At 35.7% G+C, this 25,439-nt stretch overlaps 1 protein-coding gene across 9 annotated transcripts in view; it reads right to left on the reverse strand.

Moving 5' to 3' along the window:
- The window catches only part of DOP1A (DOP1 leucine zipper like protein A), a 60,818-nt gene that overhangs the window by 24,434 nt on the left and 10,945 nt on the right, over window positions 1-25,439 (reverse strand). For 4 of the 9 annotated variants that reach the window (XR_014851023.1, XM_085056416.1, XM_085056420.1 and 1 more), the window contains 16 exons: window positions 25,051-25,242; window positions 23,839-24,020; window positions 21,437-21,607; window positions 19,893-20,082; window positions 19,170-19,268; window positions 17,986-18,085; window positions 15,504-15,613; window positions 13,396-13,504; window positions 10,998-11,118; window positions 10,170-10,289; window positions 8,372-8,486; window positions 7,909-7,938; window positions 7,271-7,504; window positions 4,234-4,852; window positions 1,029-1,303; window positions 244-396 (listed from right to left, as the gene is read on the reverse strand). Coding sequence is in view for 8 of the 9 variants with exons in the window: in XM_085056416.1 (XP_084912542.1) it covers window positions 244-396; window positions 1,029-1,303; window positions 4,234-4,852; window positions 7,271-7,504; window positions 7,909-7,938; window positions 8,372-8,486; window positions 10,170-10,289; window positions 10,998-11,118; window positions 13,396-13,504; window positions 15,504-15,613; window positions 17,986-18,085; window positions 19,170-19,268; window positions 19,893-20,082; window positions 21,437-21,607; window positions 23,839-24,020; window positions 25,051-25,188 (2,766 nt within the window). In the remaining variant the exon portion in view is untranslated. Of the gene's footprint in view, window positions 1-239; window positions 397-1,028; window positions 1,304-4,233; window positions 4,853-7,270; window positions 7,505-7,908; window positions 7,939-8,371; window positions 8,487-10,169; window positions 10,290-10,997; window positions 11,119-13,395; window positions 13,505-15,503; window positions 15,614-16,638; window positions 16,679-17,985; window positions 18,086-19,169; window positions 19,269-19,892; window positions 20,083-21,436; window positions 21,608-23,838; window positions 24,021-25,050; window positions 25,243-25,439 lie in introns of those variants that run through there. The other 5 variants (XM_085056421.1, XM_085056418.1, XM_085056417.1 and 2 more) reach the window with 4 other exon arrangements.

Genomic DNA, 25,439 nt, shown 5'->3' on the forward strand with positions numbered 1-25,439 from the left:
ACTTTTGTAAGACAAAGTCTCCTCCATAAGTCTGTTGCTGAATGGTGAAAAACCTCCCTTATCTAGAATGAAACTAGAGGTTCATCACAGACCTAAAATAACATTTGAAACAATATAAGAAAGCTTTTTTTTTCAGTATTGAAGTTATTCATACCCTCCTCTGAGGGACCAAGTCCTTTTTCTAAATATATTTCTGTAGTTATATACATAACTCAACTTTAAGTAAATACATGAACAACTTGCCTTGTCTCTGTGAGTCAGCTGCTGACTAATAACATCTTCACAAATGCTAGAAGATGGGACAAGGTTGTGCAACTGGTAGAAGAGCTCCACACTCTTCTGATGATGCTGAGGAGTTCCATCACCCAGCTGGTCCCAAAGCGTTAAAGCTATATGCTTTGTACATGAAAAGAAAAGTTGCAAGAAACACAAATGAATGACTATCATGCCTTGTTTTGCTCTATGCAACAATGGGAGACATCACACCTGATGACATTCTGTGACTGAGAGGCAGTCTGTAAAATGGTTCCTTTTTTATGAACAGAGGGAACTATTTGAAACACTGCAATGACTTATTACATTAAAAATTCCTGTTAAGGAGTCAGAACAGAAATAAATTTTCATTGAAATATAATTAACTACATAATACACCCTGCTACTGATTATCTTTTGCAAAAGATTTCTTACATAAATTATACAAATGCAAAGATTGTTTACCAGAGTCCTACATTATGCACATCTCAGTTTCACACCTTTGCTGATTAATGCTGCTATTCAATCAAGTTTTGTTTATATTTTTAAAATATTTATTTATACACGGATTTTCACAGAAGTGGTTAGTAAGTGAATTGCAGCAGGAAAACTTACTGTGTATTTCATTTAGATTCTAACACAGGTTACAACTGTTACAAAAATATTCAGCAAGAAAATTTGGTTTACCATACCAAGAATGGTAAAGGGGCCAAGATTTTATTCTTCACCAGACAGGAAAAGTCTAAAGAAAACAGCAATGAGGTACTGCATCTAACCTTGAAGAAATCTGTCTTTTCAGCCATGTATCTCAGATTGCCTTGAGTAAGAGGAGGTCTGATGACAACAGCCACTCTTCCCTGGTTAGGACTAAGAGGCTGAGCAGTTTCCACACTGTTCAGATTTTCTCCAGTAACAAGAGCAACAGATTGAGTCAATCCAACCAAGTCCATCACAAGGGAAATAGTAACACCCTGAACACTGAAATCGCTTGCCTGCTTGCAAGCATTCATTAAGGTCTGTAGCCACAGTGGAGGCTGTACTTGTTCACAGTCTGAAATAAAAATCACAGATTATACATTAATTTAACAATCTAAATATTACAGATTTTTCCTTTTGTATTCCATAATTATATGTGCAATTGTCCTTTCATATTTCAATCTGCCCATTGTATGGATTTAGAAAAATGTATGGAAGAGGAAGAGACTTCCTGAATAATCTTTAAAATAATCCAATTAAGAATGCCATACTGTATCATTTCAAAGATTTAGTGACCAAAAATGAATAGAAATATTTGAACAAGGAAGAGAAAAATTTTATGGAAATGCATTCAGATGATTTCCTGCTTTAGGCAAAACTGAACTTTTAGAAGTTAGCACATCCTTTCATCCACTTTCCTTCTTCACAAAATTCTTCACTAGCAATCAAATCTTAACATTCTAGACAGTAGCCTGGAATAATTTTTAAAAATAAAAATACCCAGGATAATATCATATATTATATATTATAATACACATGCAGACTAATTTTAAACTGACAAAAATAGATTTGCCTGGCAACACTTTTAAAATAAAAGTTTCTGTGAAAATTGATGTTTTGGATGCAGAACTATGATTCTATTAGACCATACTCTGTTTTCACTGTAGGTGGTTGTTTCCCCCTTCTTACTGTCCCCTCACTTTATCAAGCCATACTCTGGGCTGATACTGGAAGTGTCTTTCTCCAAAGTTCACAGCCAAACCTCAAAGTGAATATTGCACCCTTTTCTTTTAGAGACACTGAAGTAACTTCTCTTAAAACTTCAAAAGGACTCTACTGATCATTGTGCTAAAAAGGCAAATGCATCTAGAATCAGACACAAGTGAAGAATAGGTACAAGTAGGTACAGCACCTATTTAGAATTAAGAGAAGAATGATGCAATTTCTAATTTATATCCACAGCTCCACTGGAGCCTAAATATACCTAACAATTCCATATAGAGTTCTAAAGTTTACAGATATAACCATTGTTTTCAGCTTCATTCTGTTCCCTTTTTAACTTCTTCAATAGCTGAGAAATTAAGCATACAAAAGAATTAAAGCACAATTATGTTCTATAAATATTAGATTAACGTGGTTCCTTCAAATAAACAGACTGATGACTCTCACCAGTGATTAAGAAATATTGGGTTATATCATTAATGCAACCCAAAAAAAATACATTCCAAATTTAGGAACACTTCAATAAACACCATCACTTCTGCAGTATAAAACCCCCATATCAATAGATAGGGTAGTGTGACAATTAAGGTAACTACCTTCTTCCACTCTCTATTCCAGTGGAATTCTCTGTTATGGGAAGTAGGACTCCTGGACAACTATGCAGCCCCATTCCCAGCACTATTCCCATCTGCCCTGCCATTCTATACAACAGATATTTACATTTAGAACAAAATCCTTCCTGTTGATTTTACCCACCTACAATTTATGCTTATTCCTCAAAGTTGCACAGTTGAATAGACTGCAAATGAGATCTCGCAAATGGGAAAGTTCAGATGATGAACAAGGAACACAAATTCGAGGCATTTAAGGAAAGTGAAAAGGATTCCTAGAAGCACTGCCCTCACACGAGGCTCATACTACTAAAGCTCTACAGGCTCTCTGCTCTACAGTGCACAAGGCATTGATAATCAAGTGCTGTGTGCATGAAAAAGTAATAAGGAAACAGCTGACTTTTTAGTGTTTGGGAGAAATAAATAAATAAACAAACACTTTGCATGTTCAGGGTCATGCTATAAAAGCACAAATAACCTGTGACAGATCTTCTACAAAAGGTAGCAGATCTTTGGCACTGTCATACTCTTATTTAATAAACAGCTATAAACAAGTTGCCTTCAACTGACACAAATATTTTATATGTCTGGACGTTACAAATGTAAACAAATATACAAATATATGCTCTGCTCCTGGCTATAATGAAGATATACACAACACATCTTAAAGACCACAGAAACAGAAGCAGTCATTAATTAGCACACTTGCTTCCAAAACCAAAAAAACTACACATCTCCAAGCACCACCCACCACTTAGCCTTGATTTGAAAATTGTAAATAAGAACGAAAAGCTGCAACTATGAAGTTTCCTAGAGAAAAATAAAACCAGTGTGACTGTGACAGTAGCCAAAATTAGTGTTACCATTTCTTGCATACTCCAAGCGTATCTGCCATGAAAATGAAAACATTTTAAGGAGCAACTCTCACACTGCAGATCAGAGGTGGACCCAAAATTGGAACTGTAAATTGAAGACCTTACAAACTGTAAAAAGGATTGTTCATCCTAAAATGTCACATTTTACAGTAATCTGTAACTGTCAATGTTTTAATCATGTCTGCATATGAATAGTTGCATCTATCTGTGAACACATCCATACCTCACCACAACTCACAATTTTTATTTTGTTTCTTAATGCAATTATAGCTAGAAGAATTTTTTGCAACAACTGTACCTTCAATAGGGGCAAAGTAGAATTAAATTTCTTAGCTGGTATGATTTTTATTGGACAGCAGCTTACAAATTTAATGTATTCCAAAAGCAATCAATGTGCACATCAATCCAAAATTGATAAAAAGGAAGCTAAAAACATATTTGATGTCAGCTGTGGCTTTTGCCAAATATGACAAAGAAAACATTGTGGTTCCATACAGTTAAGAGGAACATTCAACAATCTAGATTCTACTCTCAGGCTTCAGTTTGCATAATTTATATTTTTCACCCCAATATTAATTAGTGTCAAATTCCATGCCAGCAATATTCTTACAGATTTATGAGAAAATAATATAGTTTCCAAAGGCAAGTCAATTAATACAGAAGAAAACTTACATTTCTGAGAGGAACAGCAAACAGCAACACACACACAAAGCTTGATATTATTAATCTAATTTTTTTTGGCAGAAAAAGAAAAATTATTATTTTAAAATCAAAGAACAAATGGGAGTGCAGCTTACCAACTTCAGGCTTCCCAGGATGTAATTCTGAAGTGCGATTTCCTTCAGCAATGTAAATGGGAAAGCTCGAACATTCAAGATAGAGCTGACAAGCAGCAATAAAGGCAGGGAGATATTCTTTCGGTGTTTTCTTCTTGTTTGTTTTCTTCACCTTAGCATCATCTTGTGATTCTCTGTCCCATTTTGTGCTCTGCACTCTAGTGGGATCTACTGGAAGCTCTGCCCCTAAGGGCTGAGACAAGGAATTACTCTGAATTATATACAGGTTGATAAATCTGGTTAAAAACTGTTGGACATATTCCAAACAGCACTGCATTGCAGTCTTTTGGATCGTTTTCCCACTACGAGTTGCTGTCCCTTGTGTCATTATGGAAGGAGGCTGTACAATGGTCTCCTCAGAACCCACAGTTGATGCTGTCTCAGTCTCTGATGATGTGCTACCAACAATAGGAATGCCAGGTGCACTGTGACCTTCATTCAGTGCTCTGTCGATGTCATCAGCTGTATCTGCCTGGTATTGTACAAACTCAGTGAATCCACTCTCTGATGATCGACTGCTTGGAGGATTTTCACCATCTTCAAACACATCACTAGGATTTTCAAGTGACACTGATGGCACCTGAGTAAAATAAAAGTTTAATGACTGTTCAAAATAGGTTATTTAGGTCTTGGGAAAAAAATATTTATTAGTGTCTTTATTTGAAAGCAACAACTTTATTCCAGAGTTTAAATGTATTCATACAACTACATTTTATGCAAAATTATGTTTGGTGTTTCAGCAACCTTGCCAGACCAAGCTAGCATTAAAAGAAAATTGTTTATTAAGTAAAATATTTTAAATATTATTGGTTTTAACACTTTCTTCACAGCATAATCATGTCTACTCTATTACAAAAGAATGCTGAAATGCATAGGCATTTTTAATTTATCCTAAACCATCAAATACAAAGTTATAATTACAAAAAGATATAAACTTTCCATTAAAAACTACTAATCACTTGCAACTAGAAAGAAAAAAAATCATCTCATCAAAATGAGAGAGGTTGCTCAAGTAATAACATTCTTCATGATTCATTATATGTCTTATTTCCTCATCAGTTCAGAATATGCACAATATGATGAGTGGCTTTTACTCAGAAAGAACCCACAGTGGCTTTCTGCACTGCTCTAGGCCTCTATAGCCTTGGTAAATGGTAGCACAGTCTCTGTTTCCTGGTGAGAATGAGGCAGGGAAACAACTGAAACAGAAACACATAAATCAGTGGCAGTAAATGCAGGTGCCCACTTCCTTCCTGCACCTTCCAGAGATGGCAGAAGTTGCTCAAGACCTAACAGGCCCAGAAGCTGTTTTAACAGTAATCACTAGCTGTCTTAAATATAGAACTTGAGCATAACATAATAATATGGAAACCTTTATAATGAATAAATAAAAACAGTGACATCATTATATACAGTAAATAATGTCTTGCTTTATCAGAGATGGAATAAGAATGGATTTTTTTTTTAGATATTACCACAGAAACAGTAAAAGCTAAAAAGCTTGGAAAGACAAAAATGATGACCCATTTCATAAAATACAGTCTAAATGTGATTAGAAACATGGCAATTCATTTCACTGTCTCTTAAGAGAAACCATGGCTACATATGAATCATTTGTAACTGGAAGCAAAAGGCCATTGAAGGTTCCAAGGGCAACATAATTCAATTAACAGAGTTTTTGAAAAACCAAAAAAACCAAAAAAACCAACAACAAACCTCAAAACCCCAAAAGAACAATACCAGACAGGAATCAATTAGCTAGAAAGAATAAGAATAGGATCCTGAATAAAGGATGCTGGAGTACTAATTGACAAGGTGAATGTGAGCCAGCAGTGGATTTCTTTGGTAAAGCAGGCCAGCCACATCTAGGACCATATCAGCAAAACTTCTGTCAGCAAATCAAGGGAAGTAATTAGTCCCCTCTACTCAGCAGTTTTGGATCCGCAACCAGAATATTGTATTCAATTTTGCACTCATTAGTATAAAAAGAAACACTGATGGACTGAGTATGCCCAGTGGAAAGTCACCACAGGTGTTCCTGACATAGAAGAAAAGCTCAGAGAGTTTGATTTATTCAGTTTAAAAGAATGCTAGAAGTTGTGAAGGGGGTGAAGGTGTCTTTAGTGCTGTCTGAGTTCCCACTAGGCAGTGAAAAGATGGAGGTATGCTCAAAAATCCACAGTGAAAGAACACTAGGCAACCAACACAAGCTACAACAGTGGAAATTTTGATTAAATAACACAGTGCAAACAAACAAGCTGTACAGAGAAGTCGTGGTAACTTCATCCTTGGAGATATTCAAAATTAAGACAAATATGATCCTGAGTGACATGACCTAGCTTTAAAGAAAAATCTAACTTTGAAATCAGCCCTGCTTTCAGCAGTGCCCTGCAACTGTCACTTCCAACCTAATTTATTCTATGATGTTCCTCAAGTTTCTTCAGCTGGAAAACAAGGATTTCAGGGCATGTCACTTAACATACCTCACAGAGCCATGGTTGCATAGAGGAAACTGGAGAAACTTAAAAGAGAAATAGCTGCTGGCTGGTTTCTTTTATTTCTTTAATAAATGATTCTAAGAACTTAACAGTGACAGTAAAATACATGATGGGTATTAAACCAATGCACATAAATTGGATGAGAGGTGAATTTACATATGCTTCATACTTAACCAAAATAGTGAATTCTTTTCAGTCCAGTTATTTTACTTCATCATACTCTTGAAGTGCATTACAAACTTTAGTTGATTAGTTCTTTCTTAGGCCCTGATTGTGAAGTGATTTATATATGTATAATATTAAATCTGGGTAAAAACCATTAAGAATTAGGAAATTTTACCACAACAACAAGTTATTTTGATTACCCAAGTTTCATATATATTGTGATATCTAAATCTAATCAAAGACTTGTAGGGTGTTCAACAGAGACTTAGAAAGCCCATTTCTCTTTTCCACACAAGAAGTGTTTTTCCAAGATGCCGCAAAAGCTAATCAGTTACCTTTTTATTTTCCCATTCTTTGATGGAGCTGTTGTGTCCAGTAGGAAGCTGCAGGACACCATCTGAACCAGCAGAGAGCAATGGAGGCTGAACCTTACTAAGGATCTTTGAGCAGAGTCTGAGAGAATCAGTAAGCTCAGACAAGTGCAAAGTATGAAGATGGCTCGTCAATGCAGAAATCATCCTGAGCAACAGCTGAGGCAAGTGTTCTGTCTGTATTTCAATGTAAGTCTCCTAACAAAGTAATAATAAAAAAACTTGTTAATTGTAACACCAAATTCCATCCTGAAAGTTATTTTGCATAACAGAGCTACCTATCATTTGTTTAACTGTGTTTTAAACGTATGGAACATGGAAAAAGGAAAATTAATATCTTAATAGCCAAGAATAAGAAATACATGCTTTACTAAAAAATATTTATAAAATTAACTTTTAAACTGGGTAACAAACAAATAGAAATATATTTAGCTCTTTTTCAAACTAGTATGTATTGTTCATTACACAACAAATACATTAAAAAACATCATAAGAAGGCTGAAGAATGCTACTATTACTTTATTAATCTTAAGAGAAAAGTTTAAGAATGAAAGATAATCAAGTTATTAAGAACTAAAGGAAAAACAGGCTGATTGCCATACCTGACACAGCACTCTCATACTTCTAGTAGGCTTTGAAATGAGAAAGCAAAGAATTGAGGAAAGACAGCTATAGAAAAAACAGTTCCAACAGTCTTTGCTACATTAAGCAATGACAACAGAAAAAGAAGATACATCTTATCATGACATTTATAAGATCCTTAAAAGAAAGCTGCACACTTAAACTAGCATATCAAACTACAAAAGACTATACTTACAATGAATATATAGAAAAGAAAATGAGGACAGACTAAAATTTTCAGGTATAAGCATCATAAAACCCACTTCAGTTATGTCCAACCAGTCTATCAAGAATCACACAATGAACCAAAAACTTCTTTTAATGGTGTCCACCAATTTATGTCAATATATTTTCAAGAAAAGCAATTAAAAAGTATATATAGTATTTCTGCAGACTATAAATATACAGAATCCCAACATTAGTAATGAATAAAGCAATTCTTACCAAAGAAACAATATCCAACAGAAAATCCACTAATAAGCAGAAATTTGTCAGCGGTAACTCAGATTGCTCACTATCACCTCCAGGCCCAGTTTGAAGTCTGGCATGTAAAGTCCTCCTGCAAAATTCAAACAGGGTTTCACAATATTTTCCCCTCCCCCTTTCACTGACCATATTTCTGTAACTTAATACCAACCTGTATATATTGGGGATAATCACTGTAAGCCAATAAGCAATCTCTCATTTTACTCTTAAGTAGCTTATTTGGCCCCATGCCATTCTTTCAGAAAAAGCAGCAACCAAACTTTCAGTGTAAAATACACAGTCTTCATTTGTAAAATAAGGAAATTCAAGATACAGAAAACTGACCATGGAGGACAAGAATTTTGATAATACAGCAGCTCATGTAGGGAAAAAAGGCAAATAAAAACAATTCCTCAGATTTCATCTATTTATAAGGTAATTTTGCATCCATGTTGACAGTAACACTACTTATATGTAGTGAAATACTCACCTGCATGTTAGCTGGCTGTAGATGACTTTCCTTAATTTTGCAATTCAGCCCAACACATAAAAATCAAGTCACAGACATCTAATTCAATCTCTCACACTGAGTAGGACTGCTAAAAACACTAGATAAATTAATCCAGAGTTTTGTCTAGCAGAGTTCTGGGAATGTCACAAGAAAGCTCCACAGCCTTCTTGGCTTCCACTGTTCCACCTCTTCCACTGTTGCACAATGTTCTTAGCAAAGCTTTTCTCAAACCAGTCCAACCTGGCCACTTGGGTGAACACTTCTTGCTGTCCTTTGTTTTCCATCAGCTGTTATAAAAAGTATAGCTGTATGAACTGCAAATGCCCTTCAGGAAGTCATAGGCTGCCATTCAATTTTCCTCTTTGCCAGGCTAAACCAAACTCACCTACCTCAACCTTCAATGCAGTGTCCTATGACTGACCATCTTAGTAGTTTCTCTACTAGAGTCTCTTCAGTTTCTCAACACTTCTCCTCAGGTGGAGTGCCCAAAGCTGGACACAATATTCCATGTCTGTCCTTAGAAACACTAAGTGAAAGGAAAAATAACTTCCTTTCACCTGCTGCTCATGGTCCTCATAATGTAGCCCAAGACACAGTTTCCTTTAGTTATGACAGCACACTGCTGGCTCATAGACAAATTCATGTCCAAGTATCTTAATATTTTTATCACGCAATTCCATAAGCAATGAAAAAAATTTCTACAAACGTCATTTGAAATCTCTACATCATCTACCCCTTACCACAGCAAAAACCCCTGCTCTTCTATGGTCCCTTCAACCCCCTCCCTCCCGTTAATATTTTCAGTTTTCCCTGATTAACTGTTTACTATTCTCTCCTGTAGCCCTCCATGTCATGCACAGGATTCCCACCCTTCTTTTTCCCTAAAAGAGCAGGACAAATAACAACACATGGGATGTCTGGCAAATTTGTCAGTTTTACCAAGAGTGATTTGTACAATGAGTAATCCTGTACTGGCTAAACAGAACAAAAACTAGCTTTGAGATCACTCTGGAGTCTCCCCTTCAGTAGAGGGGCTAATTCTATCTCTTGATTAACTCAGACACTGAGCTTGTGAGAACTCATGTTGCTAAGACCTCCAATCACATCTGATGAAAATTGGCCAAAAGACTGAAGTTATAGGGAAGGGAGCAAAAAAAAGACTTACAGACCAAATGATCTCATGAGACTGACTTCTTTGAAGAAAAAGGTATATAAAACAAAACAACTTCAACTGTACACATACAGAGATTAAATATTATCACCTACCTACAACACTCTTCAAACCAACGAGCAATGTAATCCCACATATAATAAGGCTCAAAGGAATTGAAAAGAAGATTGGCAGTTTTAATCAATTCTGCTGTTTTCTTGTTTTCCCTCAATTTGCTGAAAGTAAATAAAAAGAACATTTTAAATTTTTATACTTATTTTTCAAGTTATATAACTACACATCGCTGTGACTTTACCCACTGTCAAGTAACACCGACAAATTATCCTCCTCTCATCCCTACAACTAGTTATTGCTTAAGGGCTCAGTATATTGGCAGGCTGCTCGTACAATGTCTTTTTACAGTTGCTAGGTTTCTTCTCTATCCTTTCTTTAATATTTGTCCTTTAACCACATTTTTAATAGATCTGTTTTTATCATAATTGTTCCTACAGTTGTTTCCTCCCCTCTCCAGCTTTGAACATGCCTTTCCTCTTCACCTTTCAAAATGCTAAATTCAAATCTTGAAACTCTATATCCCACTCCCTGGGATATAGCAGTCCACTTGTAGCAGTCTTAATTTTTATACAACAAGAAAACTCACCAGTCTATATTTTTTTTAAGAACACAGATATAGAGAATATCCCAGTCAATCAAACAAGCATTTTTGTCATGGATAAAGAATAAAACATACACTAAATATTAAAAAAATAAAAATAATAAAGCCAACCACTCCACACCTTTGCACTGAACACAGAAGTTACAAATAATGTCAATAGATGCTGTATCATGAAGAAAACATGTCACAGTCCCACAGGCTTCACAGTCATGGTTCCAAAAACAAAGATATATTATTTAATACAAAACACATTATACTCATTATTCACCTGCTTAGTTGTGTGTGATCTTTGTTGAAAGATGGTTCTGTCTGAAGCTCCAGTTCTGCTTTGCACTGTGTATATAATGTTCGAAACACTTCAATCAATACATCCTCTAGAATGGCAGGGCCTAGGGAGAAATACCAGCAGTCACACTCTTTTGCATTATAGCATTGCCATCAGTCCACAGCTGAAAGCTTCTGAAACCATTAGCCAGTTTTGGTCACCAAAACAACAAAATTTCTTCTGGTCCTATCTCATAAACCACCTGATTGTCAGAAAGTTTGGTTTGTTTGCATTCCAGAAACACTGAGACAACTGTAGCACCTGGGAGTACACAAAACACATGTGGGGCTATTTTACCCTGTGTTCAATGTGCATACAATGGCAGCTGGATACAAACACACCAAGTTCAAAAGCTATGCAGTCACAGCAGTACAGACCATCTTCAAACCAACAGACCCTTTTTATTAGCTCAGCTCAGTAACATGTAAATGTGACTTCATGGATTCTTGATCAGAGGTAGCTTACAGTCAAACAGTTTGAAACACTCACTCATAAGCTATCTCATGCTGTTAGCATATGGACTTGAATATTTAAATGCAAACACAAGATAAAATATTTTGAGTATCTTCCTTCCTTTCAATTTGAGGCAGGCTTTTTTTTGTTCAGGATTTAGTCTGCAGGCTACTTTTTGAAAATATTTTTGAAAGTGTGCAATTGCAGTCTAGAAAGCCAACTGCAGCCTGGGTTGCATTGAAAGAAGTGTGGCCAACAGGCCAAGGGAGGTGATTTTGACCTCCTATTTTGTCCTTGTGAAACTCCACCCGGAGTACTGCATCCATCCCTGGGATGCTCAACATAGGGACATGGACCTGCTGGAGCAAGTCCAGAACAGGGCCACAAATATAATATGTGGGCTGGAACACCATTCCTATGAAGACAGGCTGAGAGAATTTGGCATGTTCAGCCTGGAGAAGTGAAGGCTTCAGAGAGACATCATTGCAGCCTCTCAGTATGTAGAGGGGGCTTATGAAAAAAGAGGAAGAGAGACTTTTTATACAGGCAGATGGTAATAGGACAAGGGGGAACAGTTTTTGACTAAAAGAGGAGAGATTCAGATTAGATGCTAGGGTAAAAGTTCTTTACTCAGAGGGTAATGAGGCACTGGAACAGGCTGCCCAGAGAAGCCGAAGCTGTGGATGCCCCATCCCTGAAGTGCTCAAGGCTAGGTTGGATGGGGGTTTGAGCAATCTGGTCTAGTGGAATGTGTCCCTGTCCATGGCAGAGGGGTTGGAACTGGATGATCTGTAAGGTGTCTTCCAATACAAAACATTCTATGATTCTATAAAACAGCTCCTCCTTTGGATTTGAGCTAAATCTCAGTTTTGAAGGAAAAAAACCCCAAATTGTTTTGAAGGAATTTACAAAGTAATCCTGCTTGAGATATCATTTTTTTATGTGTTTCCTAGCGTCACTGAGCTGCCTTCAGTAAAAGTATGCTCATGGAGTTAAGTAACAATCCTATCAGCTTACTCCATCTCATTTTGCTGCAAGAATCCTCAAAGCTTTGCTACTTCATGAAATCTTAACATACACATTGGCTCTGCATGTTTAGACTGATCTCCAGAAATCACAAATTACAAGGAAGATGACAAAATTCTGACAAATATTTTGTTCTTTGTGGTCTGTCCTAATCAATTCTTTTCTTTAATTATTGTATTTTATGCTTTTAATATGCCACCCCAAATCTGATAACAGATTAAAAAAATTATTTTGATTTTTTCCAGTCACCTTCAAAACTGCATTCCAAAGAAAAAGGCAAGATATCCAAGTCTAAACTGTAAATACTTTTGCCCCATAGTCCTCAGCACTCATCTTCTAAAGAGGGCATTTAAATACTTTAAATAGGGGAAAGGAAAACTAAGAAGAAACACCAAAACCAAATCTCAACAAAACACCCACAAAACCAAAAAAATACTTGCTTCCTCTTCATAAGTTCTGAAAAAAAAATTAACTGTTTTCTTGTTAATATCTATCATCTCTCTGTGCATATTAGAAGAAAGATTATTCCCAAAAGCAATAGCTGAGACTCATAATAGTAAAACTAATTATTTGATGAAAGAAATAAAAAACAAATCTGCATTTCTTCCAACATGCAGTCAGTTCTATGACTTAAACTTACTGTTTCCTGTGTAGAAAGTAGAAGAAATGGCATTTGGTAAAAGGAACATCTGGTGAATGCATTTAATGAAATACAAAACATAGATACAGCTTGGAAGGTCTAAGAAATCTGGCTAACCTGCCAGTACTAAGCATACAACTTTTTCAATATGATTAACGAGAGAGAAAAATTTTCAAAGCAAACTCACATGAAACAAATTAAAAACACTAATATGAAAATTACCTAGTTCAGGCTTATCCAGCAAACTGATAAGAATTCGAAAAGGCTTTAAGTCTTGCATTAATGTGCTTTCTTCTCCCTGTCCATTAACTTGTAATATTCCAACCATTGCCTATAAAGAGCAAAAACATGTCAGGAAAACAAAAATAAAGCTAGAAAGCAGTAAATACTGCACATAAAGGGAAAATTCTCAGTAGTGCAGACCATTATTTTATCTCACTGCAGCTCAGTCTCCCATGATTAAGTTCTCTCAACTTTGCCTATGAAAACATTTTTGTGGAACAAAACTTGATTATTTGCATTTATTTAAAATCAAAACAAAGTGTTTTAAACAGATATCTCAATATTTCTTAAGAATAAAAGAGACTACATGAACGGTAATGCAGAAATTATTTGAGAAATAAGGCATGTAGATATTAAGGGCTAAATAAAACAATCTGTCCTATGATATACTCACATATGTGGATGAAAACGTTCTTAACTAAATAGCAATGACAATTTCAAAACAAATGGGAAAATTGAGTTTCTATACCAAAGCAGGTTAGGGAATGAGCTACAGAATTAAAAGAAGCTGCATGAGACGACAACAGATTTTGCTTAGTTTTCTCTCTGGCTGACTTGACTGTCTCAGTTAGTTTGTTTCTTACACAGTTTCAAAAAAAGGAGGACAAAGAAGAAAAAGGAGACAGGAAAGAAGAGAGCCATGAAAACCAGTTTAGCCTTGCTATCTGCTACAACCCAAATATTATCAGCAAGTATGTTAAAAGAAAAATCTTCTGTACTTTAACATGTCTTTAGAAGGTCAGAATTTTCAGTACATTGTATCTGTGAATAAGATATGACTTGACTGGATAAAACAAAAGAGACTGCTAGAGAAGGCAGAAAGGAGCAATGCTTTAAAGTCTTTCAAGAGACAGCAAAAGGTTTTAGAAAGCATATGCAATTTGTATTATGAATAGGCAAGGCACTGATTTTAATGTCCATACTCTTTTCAGACAGATAAGCTTTATTGACACTGATTAAGCTAGAAAGATGTACAGATTTAAAAAAGACCATAACCATTAACCATGCTTAAATGTTGCTGAAAGCTCACCACATATTTTAAATATAAGATACAGGTGAAACTGTAGCTCATTCAGGCTTCCCCTCTACACTTGAATAATTTCTGAATCATCTGCTATGGAAAGCAGAAGGGTGATAAGACAAGGGTGAGGGAGCGCCAACAACGTCCTTGCTGCTGGAATACTGGATGGAATTCTGAGGTCTCTTGCTCATCAGTAGAACAGCAGATCTCACAACTTTCAGATAAAACTGAAACTAGCTCTGTGCTCGGTGTCAGCTTTGAGTTGGGATGAGCTGAATAGTCTCGAGTCAGCTTCTACTGTTAGAATTGCCACTCTCATTTCCATACATAGCATCACAGTTCTGACAAGGTATCAGAAAAATCCTGACCTTTTCAATTTGCCTTGATGATAAAACGTCTTCCCTACCTCAAGATCAGACTCTCAGCAGTTTAAAAGACGTCTGTTCTTTAATCACTGCGAGAAAAGCAGCACAGTTCTTAGAACCAGTGATCTCAGCTCACACACCAAGACTTTAGAGTAAACTAGTTTAACTGCCAATTTTCTCAACTATTCCTGGCTGCTCCTTTTGCCTAGCAGGGAGGAGAAGATGCTCCGTTTGCCTAGCAGGGAGAAAGATCCTTTTTACACAGACTTTGTGTGCCATCTGATAATTTTTTTCTGATTCCTAAGACACAGAGGAGTTTCGGTATCTACAGAAGGCAATTCTCCAATTCAGTTTCATGAAAGAACAGGCTCCAGTGTGCTGGGTTCATTATCAAACAATATCCATGTATGCTTCATTCGTTGTGGAAAAGGAGAGGGAGAAATACAATATTTGTTCTGTTCATTCTGTAATTCTAGAGAAACACATTGTTCCATGTCTTCATTTTTCCACTGAGAAGGTTTTAGAAGAATAGGACACAATATCACAAAAATACAAGATTACACGGTCATATTGCAGTGGCAAGTCAAAAGATAAAGACACAGCAACTTTGATCAGGATCTGTTTATAAAAATATATACCCCAATAAAACACTGTATAGCTACCTGGACTAACATCTCCTTAGAGAAGGTGTTGAAATAGTAAGTGGCATGCTCCTCGGGATTGCTGTGCCTTGTACTTCTGGGTCCTACAAGGGCACCATTGTTATCAAAACCTTCAAGCAAACAAAAGACAAAGCAGATAAATATTTATAATTTAATAGAATACATTGCAAATGTTTTGAAACTAGAAATCGACACACTAGCACTGATAACTTACCAAGATGAAGTCCAAGACATGTTGGCAAGGAAAAGATGATTTTATAGAGTTTAATACAGGAAACTAAGTGATACTTTCACACAAGCAGTTTTCACACAAATAAAAAACTTTAGTTTTATGAAATATTATCAACCATTTACTTCTTGTACAAAAGAAAAATGTTCACAAATGCTGGAAACCCCACAATCTAGTGTATCTTAAAAAAACCCCAAGCTGTTACATAAAAATATTTCTATATTAATGAGAACACAAAATTCAGAATTTTAATATAAAGAGCTGATGATCAAAACACATGGACAGGATTAAGACTCTTAAAATATCAGTCACACTACAAAAAAATAATTTTTTAAAATTCAAAATTACACGAAGGAGATGGACCTTTGTATTGTATGTTTCTTTTCTTTTCCCAGTAAATTTTTATTGCACAAAAAAAAATAGGTTTAAGGAAGAAAAAAAACTCAATTGGTTAACAATGGTTAAGATAACCTGATTTAAGGAGATGCATGTGATTTCTTTTCATAGAGAATGTTAATAGGTCACTCCTAGCTGTAAAACAACAGGAAGGAATAGCAAACACCAGAATTAATTAAATAATGTCACACAGAACAGAATTCAGAGAGTCTTCCAACATAACTGATCTCCATCTGCAATGCTTTATATTAGGAATAGAATATCATGATAATAGAAAAGCAGCATTACATCCAAAGAAAAAAAACCAAAACTCCTACATTGTCAGAAAGTTTGTCCAAATATATAGCAAACAGAGGCAGTAGCTGTTCACAACACAGGACCAGAAACAGTCACTGTAAAAGTATTCTCTGAAGCTGTATTACTTTCAGTGGAGACTATGTTCATGAAACAGCTGTAAAAGAAGTTTCCACAACTAAAAAAGCAGCATGATATTTTGAACACATAAAATACCTTTTTCAATAATAGCAAAAGACATATCTAATCCATCAAATTAAGATGAAACATGATTTCAGTGTTTAATCTAGAAACTATTTTTTCCTAATTGGAAAATGCAGGTACAGAGCATAACATTACATTTCATTGTCTTTCTTTAAAAATGAATCATTTGCAAGTCAATGTCTCGAGAAATTATTAACTAAAGAAGCCAGGATTTTCTCATATTTAACTTCTAAACCCCTGCAGCTACTACAGCAACAGAAGTAACCCCCTCATGCAAAACACTGTTACTGACTTCTTCTCTCCCTTCATAATTTCAGTTCTCTCTCAGGGCCCTTTTCTACTCACGTCCTTTCTCCCCAGTCACCCACAGGCTACCTGCCTCTGACGTCTTAACTATCAGCTGGGGAAGATGCAAGAGCTGCTGGGAAGAGTTCTGGGTAGCCTGAGAAGCACATATGTGCTTGCTGGTGAGCTGGGAAGTCAAACAAAAAAGGTAACAGCAGACCGCAAAACATATCAAGTAGAGAAGCCACTTCATGTCTCTCCATTCAATCTCCAGTACCTGGAACACACCTAGGAACTTCCATGATTTTGACTCCTCTCAAAATGGATTTAAAGAGTAACTGGTCAGGTTCATGTGACCACAGGCCACATTTCCTTAAAATAACAGGGCTGAATAAGAGTAATTGTTCTCTAAAATTTAATTTCTGGTCTTCTAACTATTCCCTGAATAGTTAAGAGCCTTCTAATAGCTATAATTCCTTGCTACTCTCTTCTGATTACATGCTGGTTTGAAATAAAAATTCAAATTTGTACTGTATTGATTTTATGTCATTTAGTAGAATTGTATTCCCAATTGCTTGATTTTTACTCCAGAAAGGTACTGAAAAGTGATTGATGATCTGTAAATTCAATCATGCAAAAATCTAATGAAGTTTAAAGTTTGCATACTTAAGCTGTAATATCAATGTTTTTCAACATTCATTTCTTTTTATATCTTCTATACTGTTGTGTTCCAACTACCATTTACACTCTATAATGCCCATTCTGTTTTCTCCATTCTATGCTTTTTGAGTGCCTATTTCCATAAGCTTACTACACCAGGGTCTAGCCTTGAATGTGGCCCATAATTGCTGCTATAGGAAAATGCACTAACAATTCATATGACAGGAATGAGTTCCAGTACGACATTCTCCGCCTTCTATGTCCATGGAGATAGAACGTGTCCTTCTTTCTTATGAGAGAAATTGAGTATTTCATTTTTCCAAAATTCTTCCTACACAATATTGCAAACACTGCTAAGGAAAATACAACTCTTCCTCCACTTTTAGTGGCCAATGGAGAGAAATATAAACCTACCTAGAAGCCATGCATAAAGCCTTCGGTTGAGTGACATATCCCTGCGCAGCACCACATGAAGGGCTGCTGACAAAATTCTGATCATGTCTGGACGTGTTGCCTGAAGAAGTTAGAAACACAATAAATTTAACTATGAAGAGTAACACTTCTATGCTAGCAGCTTCATGTTCATTAAAACCTAGCTAGTTTCATGTTTTGACATTTCTGAAGTCAGAATAGCACAAGAAAACAATCTTCCTCTTAGGAAACCAAAATGTTATTATTTCTGGGCATAGATACTAAGCAATAACATTCACCCTTTATGAACAGCAAGAATAATTGATTTGAGTAACAGCTAATTTTTGTTACAAGATATTTTATCTATGAGGCAAAAGCCATGGAAGAAAATTCAACTTAAATCCAGTCTAAAAAAAATTTTAAATACTTTTTCAGTTTCTTACTACTTTAAATGCTTGTGTAAGCCTTAATATTGAAAAAATGCTGCATTGATGATTCCATTTTAGTACCTAAATGGACACACTCCAAATATTCCTATAGTAACTGATAAATGTGAATGAAGCACTTCCACAGCAAAACCACATTTCTTTTTACATAAAAGGTCAGGTTATCCCTAATTTATAACAAGAGAAGAATCAATCTTGTACAAATTTTTCTCCAGGATTAAAATAAATCATGGATCATTTAAAAGCAGAAAGTAACTAACAATAAATGCAGTCCAAAGAAAAAAAAATACCGAATAGTTGCAAGGTCTGCCTCCCACTACTGCTAGGGCTAACTACTTACCCAAGACCAAAAATAATTTTCAATTCTCTAGTGTTCTGGATTTTTTATGCTAAGAGGATTAACTTTTGCTGATTTTGAACACTGGGAATTGGAAACTTGCAAATGAACAGGTAATTTGCTTTCTCATCAAATTGGAGCAAATGAAAAGCTTCTGTATAGATTAAATATGATAATTTGAGCTTAGATATGCAGAAGTTAACTTCAACTTCAAAGTTAACACATCAAGTTAAAAAGCAGAAGATCAGGTTAGGCTATTCTTCTGTCTTATCAAAGAAACTCATGTGACTCTTGTTCAAGCTTGGAGAAAATCATTAACAAAAACCAACTAAATACTGCTACTGACTCAAGAAGTGGAGTACATTTAGGAATTTGTCAAGTCATCTCTCATGTTTATAACCTACCTGGCTCATGTGGAAAGGAAAACAAAACAGGATAAGGTCCAACGTGCTCCTCTGTACTAAAACACTGGTATCTTGCACTGATGTGCTTACTGCTTCCACCTGAAGTAATGGCAGACCCCCCCAAAAAAAGTTATTTATTATTTTTAGAAGGTAGACGTAAGAGAGAATTCAAAAATAAGAAGTTATTTATAAATAGTGATACGCACAAAATGAAGTTACTTTAAATTTTGAATAATATAACAAGATAAAACAAGAAAACAAGAAGTTTCACCACTGAGGAAACATAGCATCTACAGATTCCCTAATACAAATATTAACCTTTTTTAATTTATACATTAATTCCACCTGTACAAGCATTAAGCTTTTGCTTTTTTATATTACCAATGAATATCTTCAATTTAAAAGACAAAATAATACTTTGCATACTTAAAAAACCCCTAACAAAACCCAATCACTTTTAACTGAAGCATGTAATAAATGGAAAATTTTACACAAAACCTAAGCAGCTCTCAAACATTAATTCAGCTTTGAAACACTCCTATCATGCACAAAAACATCAGTTTAACTGGAGCTACAATAAACACGCATTTTTATCTCTTCAAAGGCTAAGTTCAAAGACAGAGAGTACATCTAAATCCCCCCCAAAATACATTACATACTAAGTAAGTAACACCAATATTGTTACTTACTTATAATAAGTTCATTGTTCCATTAAAACATTACCATTAATTCAATGTCACTGCCAATTATGTAGAGTTGATCCTCCATGGAAAGCTTCCTGTTCAAATGGGAGAGGACATAAGTGATGCCAGGCAAGCGAACTGCAGGGCTGGTGAGAAGGCTCCCCCAGAGAGCACTATAGAACGCTGACTGATCCACAGCTGAAGCGACTTTCTCCAGCAGCGTGTTTGTTCTGCAGTAAAACCAAGTCAGCTCAATCAGGACATGTATCACAGCTCTTGCCCCTGCTCACAATCTTAATAAATACTAATTGTTTGAGGAAGGTCAAAACTTCCTTTCAAGAAGCCAAGGGAGCCTCAATTACACACTGAACCTTATAATGCAGCCTGAACAGAGCAATCCAACTAGCAAACCTGCAGGCCAATCTGGCTTGCAAAATGCTTTTGGCCAACACACAGCTTCTCTTCATGTTTTCCTTATGTATTCCTTATGTTCAAAGAGCCAAGTAACTCCTTCATCTGCGACTTAAAGCCAAGTGCTGCTACAGACAGAGGTTTCAGACAGACAGCAGGAAAGCATAGCTACTGAAGAAAAGAACCAAGCAGATAGCTTTTGCCCTCTCATTTCTTGCACCGAGTCCTTCTGGTAATAATAGGGCATAAAAATACCCCAATTCTTTGAGCACAAGCAATCCCTTCTCTGTCCTCATTTCTTCCAACTTATGGCAGCACCTCTACACCCTGTGGCAGGCCTGAAGAGGCAAGCTGGATAGCCTTTGTTCCCTGTTGTAGTGATGCCAATTACACTGTGTGTTTCTGCCTACACAGAAATAGAAAAAGACAGTGTTAAATTGCTCTTCACATACAAGTTGTGAAAATTTGAGTTTCTTGATTTCTTGAAAATCAAGATATTGAAATATTCTTGAAATATCAAGAATATGTAAGCATGTCAACAATTCCAAGTGTTGCAGTGTAACTCCATCCTTTAATATGTTAAGAATGCTACCTCAGCACCCCAGATGCTGCAGTTAGATATATCAGCCCAAATCAAGAATCACACAATTGTGTAAGTTGGAAAAGATCTTAAAGATCATAGAGCTCAACCATCAACCCAGCACTGCAAAATCCATTAAACCATGTCCCAAACTGCCACATCTACATGGCTTTTAAATACCTCCAGGGATGGTGACTCCACTACTTCCCCAGGCAGCCCATTCCAGAGCTTGACAACCTTTTACATGAAGCAATTTTTCCTAATATCCAACCTAAACCTCCCCTGGCACAACTTGAAGCCATTTCCTCTTTTTCTATTGCTTGCTGCTTGGGAGAAGAGACCAGCATATAACACTAAGTCTGCTTAATGTCAATTCTCTTTCCATAAAAGGAACAAATAACAGCTAATTTGTCTTAATTAATGCTAAGAACCTTCTACCACACCATTCAGTTGCAATTAATATGACAGCACCAAATTAAAAAACAACTACCTTAAAAACAATATAATTACAAATACGTAATGAAAAGTTAACAGCAAACCCCCACATCCCCACCAGATCAAGCATATTACCTTATTAACATATCTATTCTTACCTTTCATAATACTCCGATCCTTCTTCTAATCCAGGCAAAATCCCAGTTAACAGTCCTTGCAGTCCTGGTTTCAATGTTTTCCCCAAAGGGAGGTAATAAATTTCATACAGACTCAATAATGTTGGCTTGACAGACATAGCAGCATTGGCAAGGAGTGGAAACAGTCCAGAACTGTGAAAAATAAATTTTATCTTTTTTAAGGAAGCTTCTCATGTGACAATTTCATTTCTCTAAAGACTGCTACAGGCATGTCCAGTATAGTTATAAGCATCAGAATCTTATTTTAGAATTTTGCATAGGCATAGACCACCACACAATATGACTGCCTTTGGATGGACAGGTTGGTATGCCAAGGCTAATATTATGAGCTTTTTTAGCATTGTGATAAAAAGCACTGAAGGCCCAGAGATGACTGTCTTTCATTAGTAAAACAAATACGATAAACCAGAAGCATCTCTGCATGACAAAATGTTAATTTTGCCCAAATTGAACTACATCACAATAAAAATTGTATTTAAAAATACATTTTCTTTGCAGTAATTAAGAAAAACCAAGACTGGATAAGAACAATTTGAGGACATTTATAGAAATAACTTTCTGTAAGAAACAAGTATGGTGTTTCACTTCAGCATGTAACCTAGAGCTAAAATTTAAGACATTTACAGTGTTAAGTAGCATCAAAGTATATATTTACTTCTGAAATTCAGTCTGAAAACAGATTCTAAAACTAGCAATAAATACTGTTTATAATGCTCTTTATAACACAGCCTGCCTGTAAAGGACTGAAAACACTGGAAGTATGTTCTGAATTTATTTGAATGTAAGTTTAAGTTCATGAAAGTTATAAACGTGATCTCCTAAGGAGAAATTACAAAAATACTAAAATAATTTTTGCCATTGCTACTAAATATCATAAACTATTACAAACTGCACCAATAATAAAACTTATGTGAACACAACTCCAATTTTCAAAATCTTTGATGACTCAGGCTAGAAGACCCTGACATTTGAAGAAGAAAATCAAAGAACAGTAAAAAAGGTAATTTTAAGAAAATGTTTTTAAAATGTACACCTAAAAATCTACTATTAAAAGGAAAAAAAAATCTATGCAGATATGTTGTCCATGTTAGAGAAAAAAACCCCACAAAACTCTTTCCAAAATACAAAACTTTTGGTTAAAATTATTTTTGCCTTTGTCTGTCTAGCAGAACTAGTCCTTTACCATTGTCAATTGGCTTATTTTTTCTACAGAAAATGTCTTTTTGTTCAGTAAGCAGCCCACTAGCCCACAGTGTTTCTTTGTAAGGCTATTACTCATACTTCAAGATCTGATGTTCAGACACTGGCATTCTGCTTTCATGACAAATACTGGAATCTTTGATAATGTCTCAATGCGAATGTCTGTCTTTGCCCAAGCAGCAGTAACTATAGCTTTTGGTTAGATTATACAAGGTAGCATTTTCCACTGTCCTAGAACTTTCTGTTAATGAGATCTTGCAGCTACTGAACCACTGTACAAGCAAAAAAACATGAGCTATGACTTCACAGTATCTTTTAAACATGTGGAAACACAGAACCGAAACACTCCCCCCCCTCAACGTAACTATACATAAACATCTTGAGAGTGCAAGACAGAAGAGCTGATATTAAGGCATACAATTTATTTCCAAGCATTAATACACACCATTTCTACCTAAACAGAATTCTATTTTATCCCACTATTTCTCAAACTGATGACACTTTAATCTCCAGGAATAGGCAAAGATTATGAAACCTGTGTGTACACACATACGCCTACACCCCTCTATGCATTATATAATAAATAACTTAATGCCTTGCCCACCCCACCCAACTAGAAATCTAATGGAGATTTAGGAATCAGTATGTGTTGACTACACTTAACTTTTCAAGGTTATTCTTCCTTTTCATTGTCATCAGTTCTAGAGACTGACAGAAGCTTTTACTTGCCCCCCTTTCTAACAAAACAGAAAAATCTTTCAGTTCTGTTGATTTGATGGTAAAGTTTCTTGCAACAAACTGCACTCAACTTCTTTTCAAACACCACTTAAAATAGAAAAATGTAATGTGAAGACAATGAAGTGTTAACATTTCACTTACTATACATACAGGCAGAAAACTTTGTTTGTTTCAATGAGAAAATAACATATTCCAGGTTTTCTTGCACTAAAGTCAGTTCCTAACAAAAATTTAGGTGATCTGTTTATCTTCCAGTATACAATATTGCGAAGAAGAGTACTAGACAAGCACCAGTAACAAGAGGGAAATAAATTGATCAATTCTTACTATAAATATATAACAAAGTAACACTGCTAATATAAAACGCAGGAAACCAAAAGCATCTCAACTATGCATCTGGAACGGAGTTGTTTAAAATATTGTACCTGTAGAGGAAAAGATCTTTGGCCAAGCGCTTGGGTCCAATGATTTTGAAAATGATCTCATATGTTTCAAGTGCCTTCCGATGAACCCCTCCCGGCAGAGCTGGATGAAGACATTGTGCCAAGCGCTTGCCTATCGTCAGCTTTTTGGGTACTACCTGGTACTTGGCGTTGTTCTGTAGCACCTGGGAAATCAGCACAGAACAAGTTAAACACCAAACACACATTCTATAGATGACTTTCTGAGCATGTTCAGTAAGTCACCACACATACCTAGGTTACAACACAAGAAGGAAAAACAATCCTATTTAAATGTACCACAGAGCTTTCTCTTAGCTGTGCTTTTCACCTGTACACTTGCCATAGGTGAAATTGCCAAGGCATTTAAAACTTCACTTGCAATGGGCTTCTTGCCTACAGCATGTCCATTTGTCATTTACTCATCCTTTTGAGGACAAAAAAATGCCATTTTCATTTGACAAAATCCATTATCACTAGCTCAAAGTAATCACTTTAGGACTAGAAAACAGAGCTACATTTACATTTTTAGAGTTTTTTTTCTTCCATACGTGCCCTCACATTGCACAAACATGCAACAAGAACTGCTACAATCAGAAAAAAAGAAATGAGAGTTTATAAAAAATAATTATGCCATTTTCAACTGTGGTGTCATTTTGATGGGTAGAGCTCCCACGAAATACACATGACTGACTAAAACAAGATTTTTACGGATATCAGGAGACCTGTATTCATTTGTAAACTGCTATTAAAAATAACAATGATATTGCACATCAAACTTAACTGTTAGATGAATCAGAGCGATAACATTCTCTGGTCAGTGAATGATTTGAGCCTCATTTTAGAACTCATGCTTCATAAAACTACTGCTGATATCTATACCCATAACTATTTTTTATTCTACTTCTATAACATTGAATGATATTAGAAGTAAATATTAGTAATAAAAGAAGTGTTGCATTTATTTCCATTAGAAATGTAAATAACTTCCCGCTTTGCGTACAATCACAAAGGGTTCAAGTCTAGCTCTTAGGCACTTGCTTGATTTGTTTGCTCCTTGCACACAGCCAACATTTGGCTCAGACTGCTGAAATATTTGCAAGAGTATTAGATGGCTCGAACCTTGCACTTCTGTACTGCTACTCCAGTACCTTTTGCAATTCCTGAATCTTTTCCAAGATCACCTGTCAGGTATACCTTGTTTAGCTTCCCAAGCGCTGATATCAAATCTGCCCATTCACTGGAATATTCAAAGTTCTTCAGTGCTTTGTCAACAGCTGCTACATAGTTTCTGTACTTGGAATCAGTCAGCAGCTCCGACTCCTCCGTGTTCATCCTCCCACGGTGTCCCCACTAGAGACTAGCTTGCAATTCATGTACAGACATTACCTATTCAAAATATAAAAGGAAAAAAAACCCTGAAACCATTGTTCCCAAGACACATTGTAAAACAATTCTTTATAAAAAGTACTACAGTTTCTTCAAAGACATTAAAAAACAAACCAAGCCAAACAAAAAAAACACCCAAAAAAATCACCAATCTGCAATCAGGTTACAAAAATCCTGAATAAAAGCTAACATACTGC

The sequence above is a fragment of the Lichenostomus cassidix genome, chromosome 3 (assembly GCF_008360975.1).
Source record: "Lichenostomus cassidix isolate B80296 chromosome 3, HeHo_3.0, whole genome shotgun sequence".
In the NCBI taxonomy this organism is placed as follows: domain Eukaryota; kingdom Metazoa; phylum Chordata; class Aves; order Passeriformes; family Meliphagidae; genus Lichenostomus; species Lichenostomus cassidix.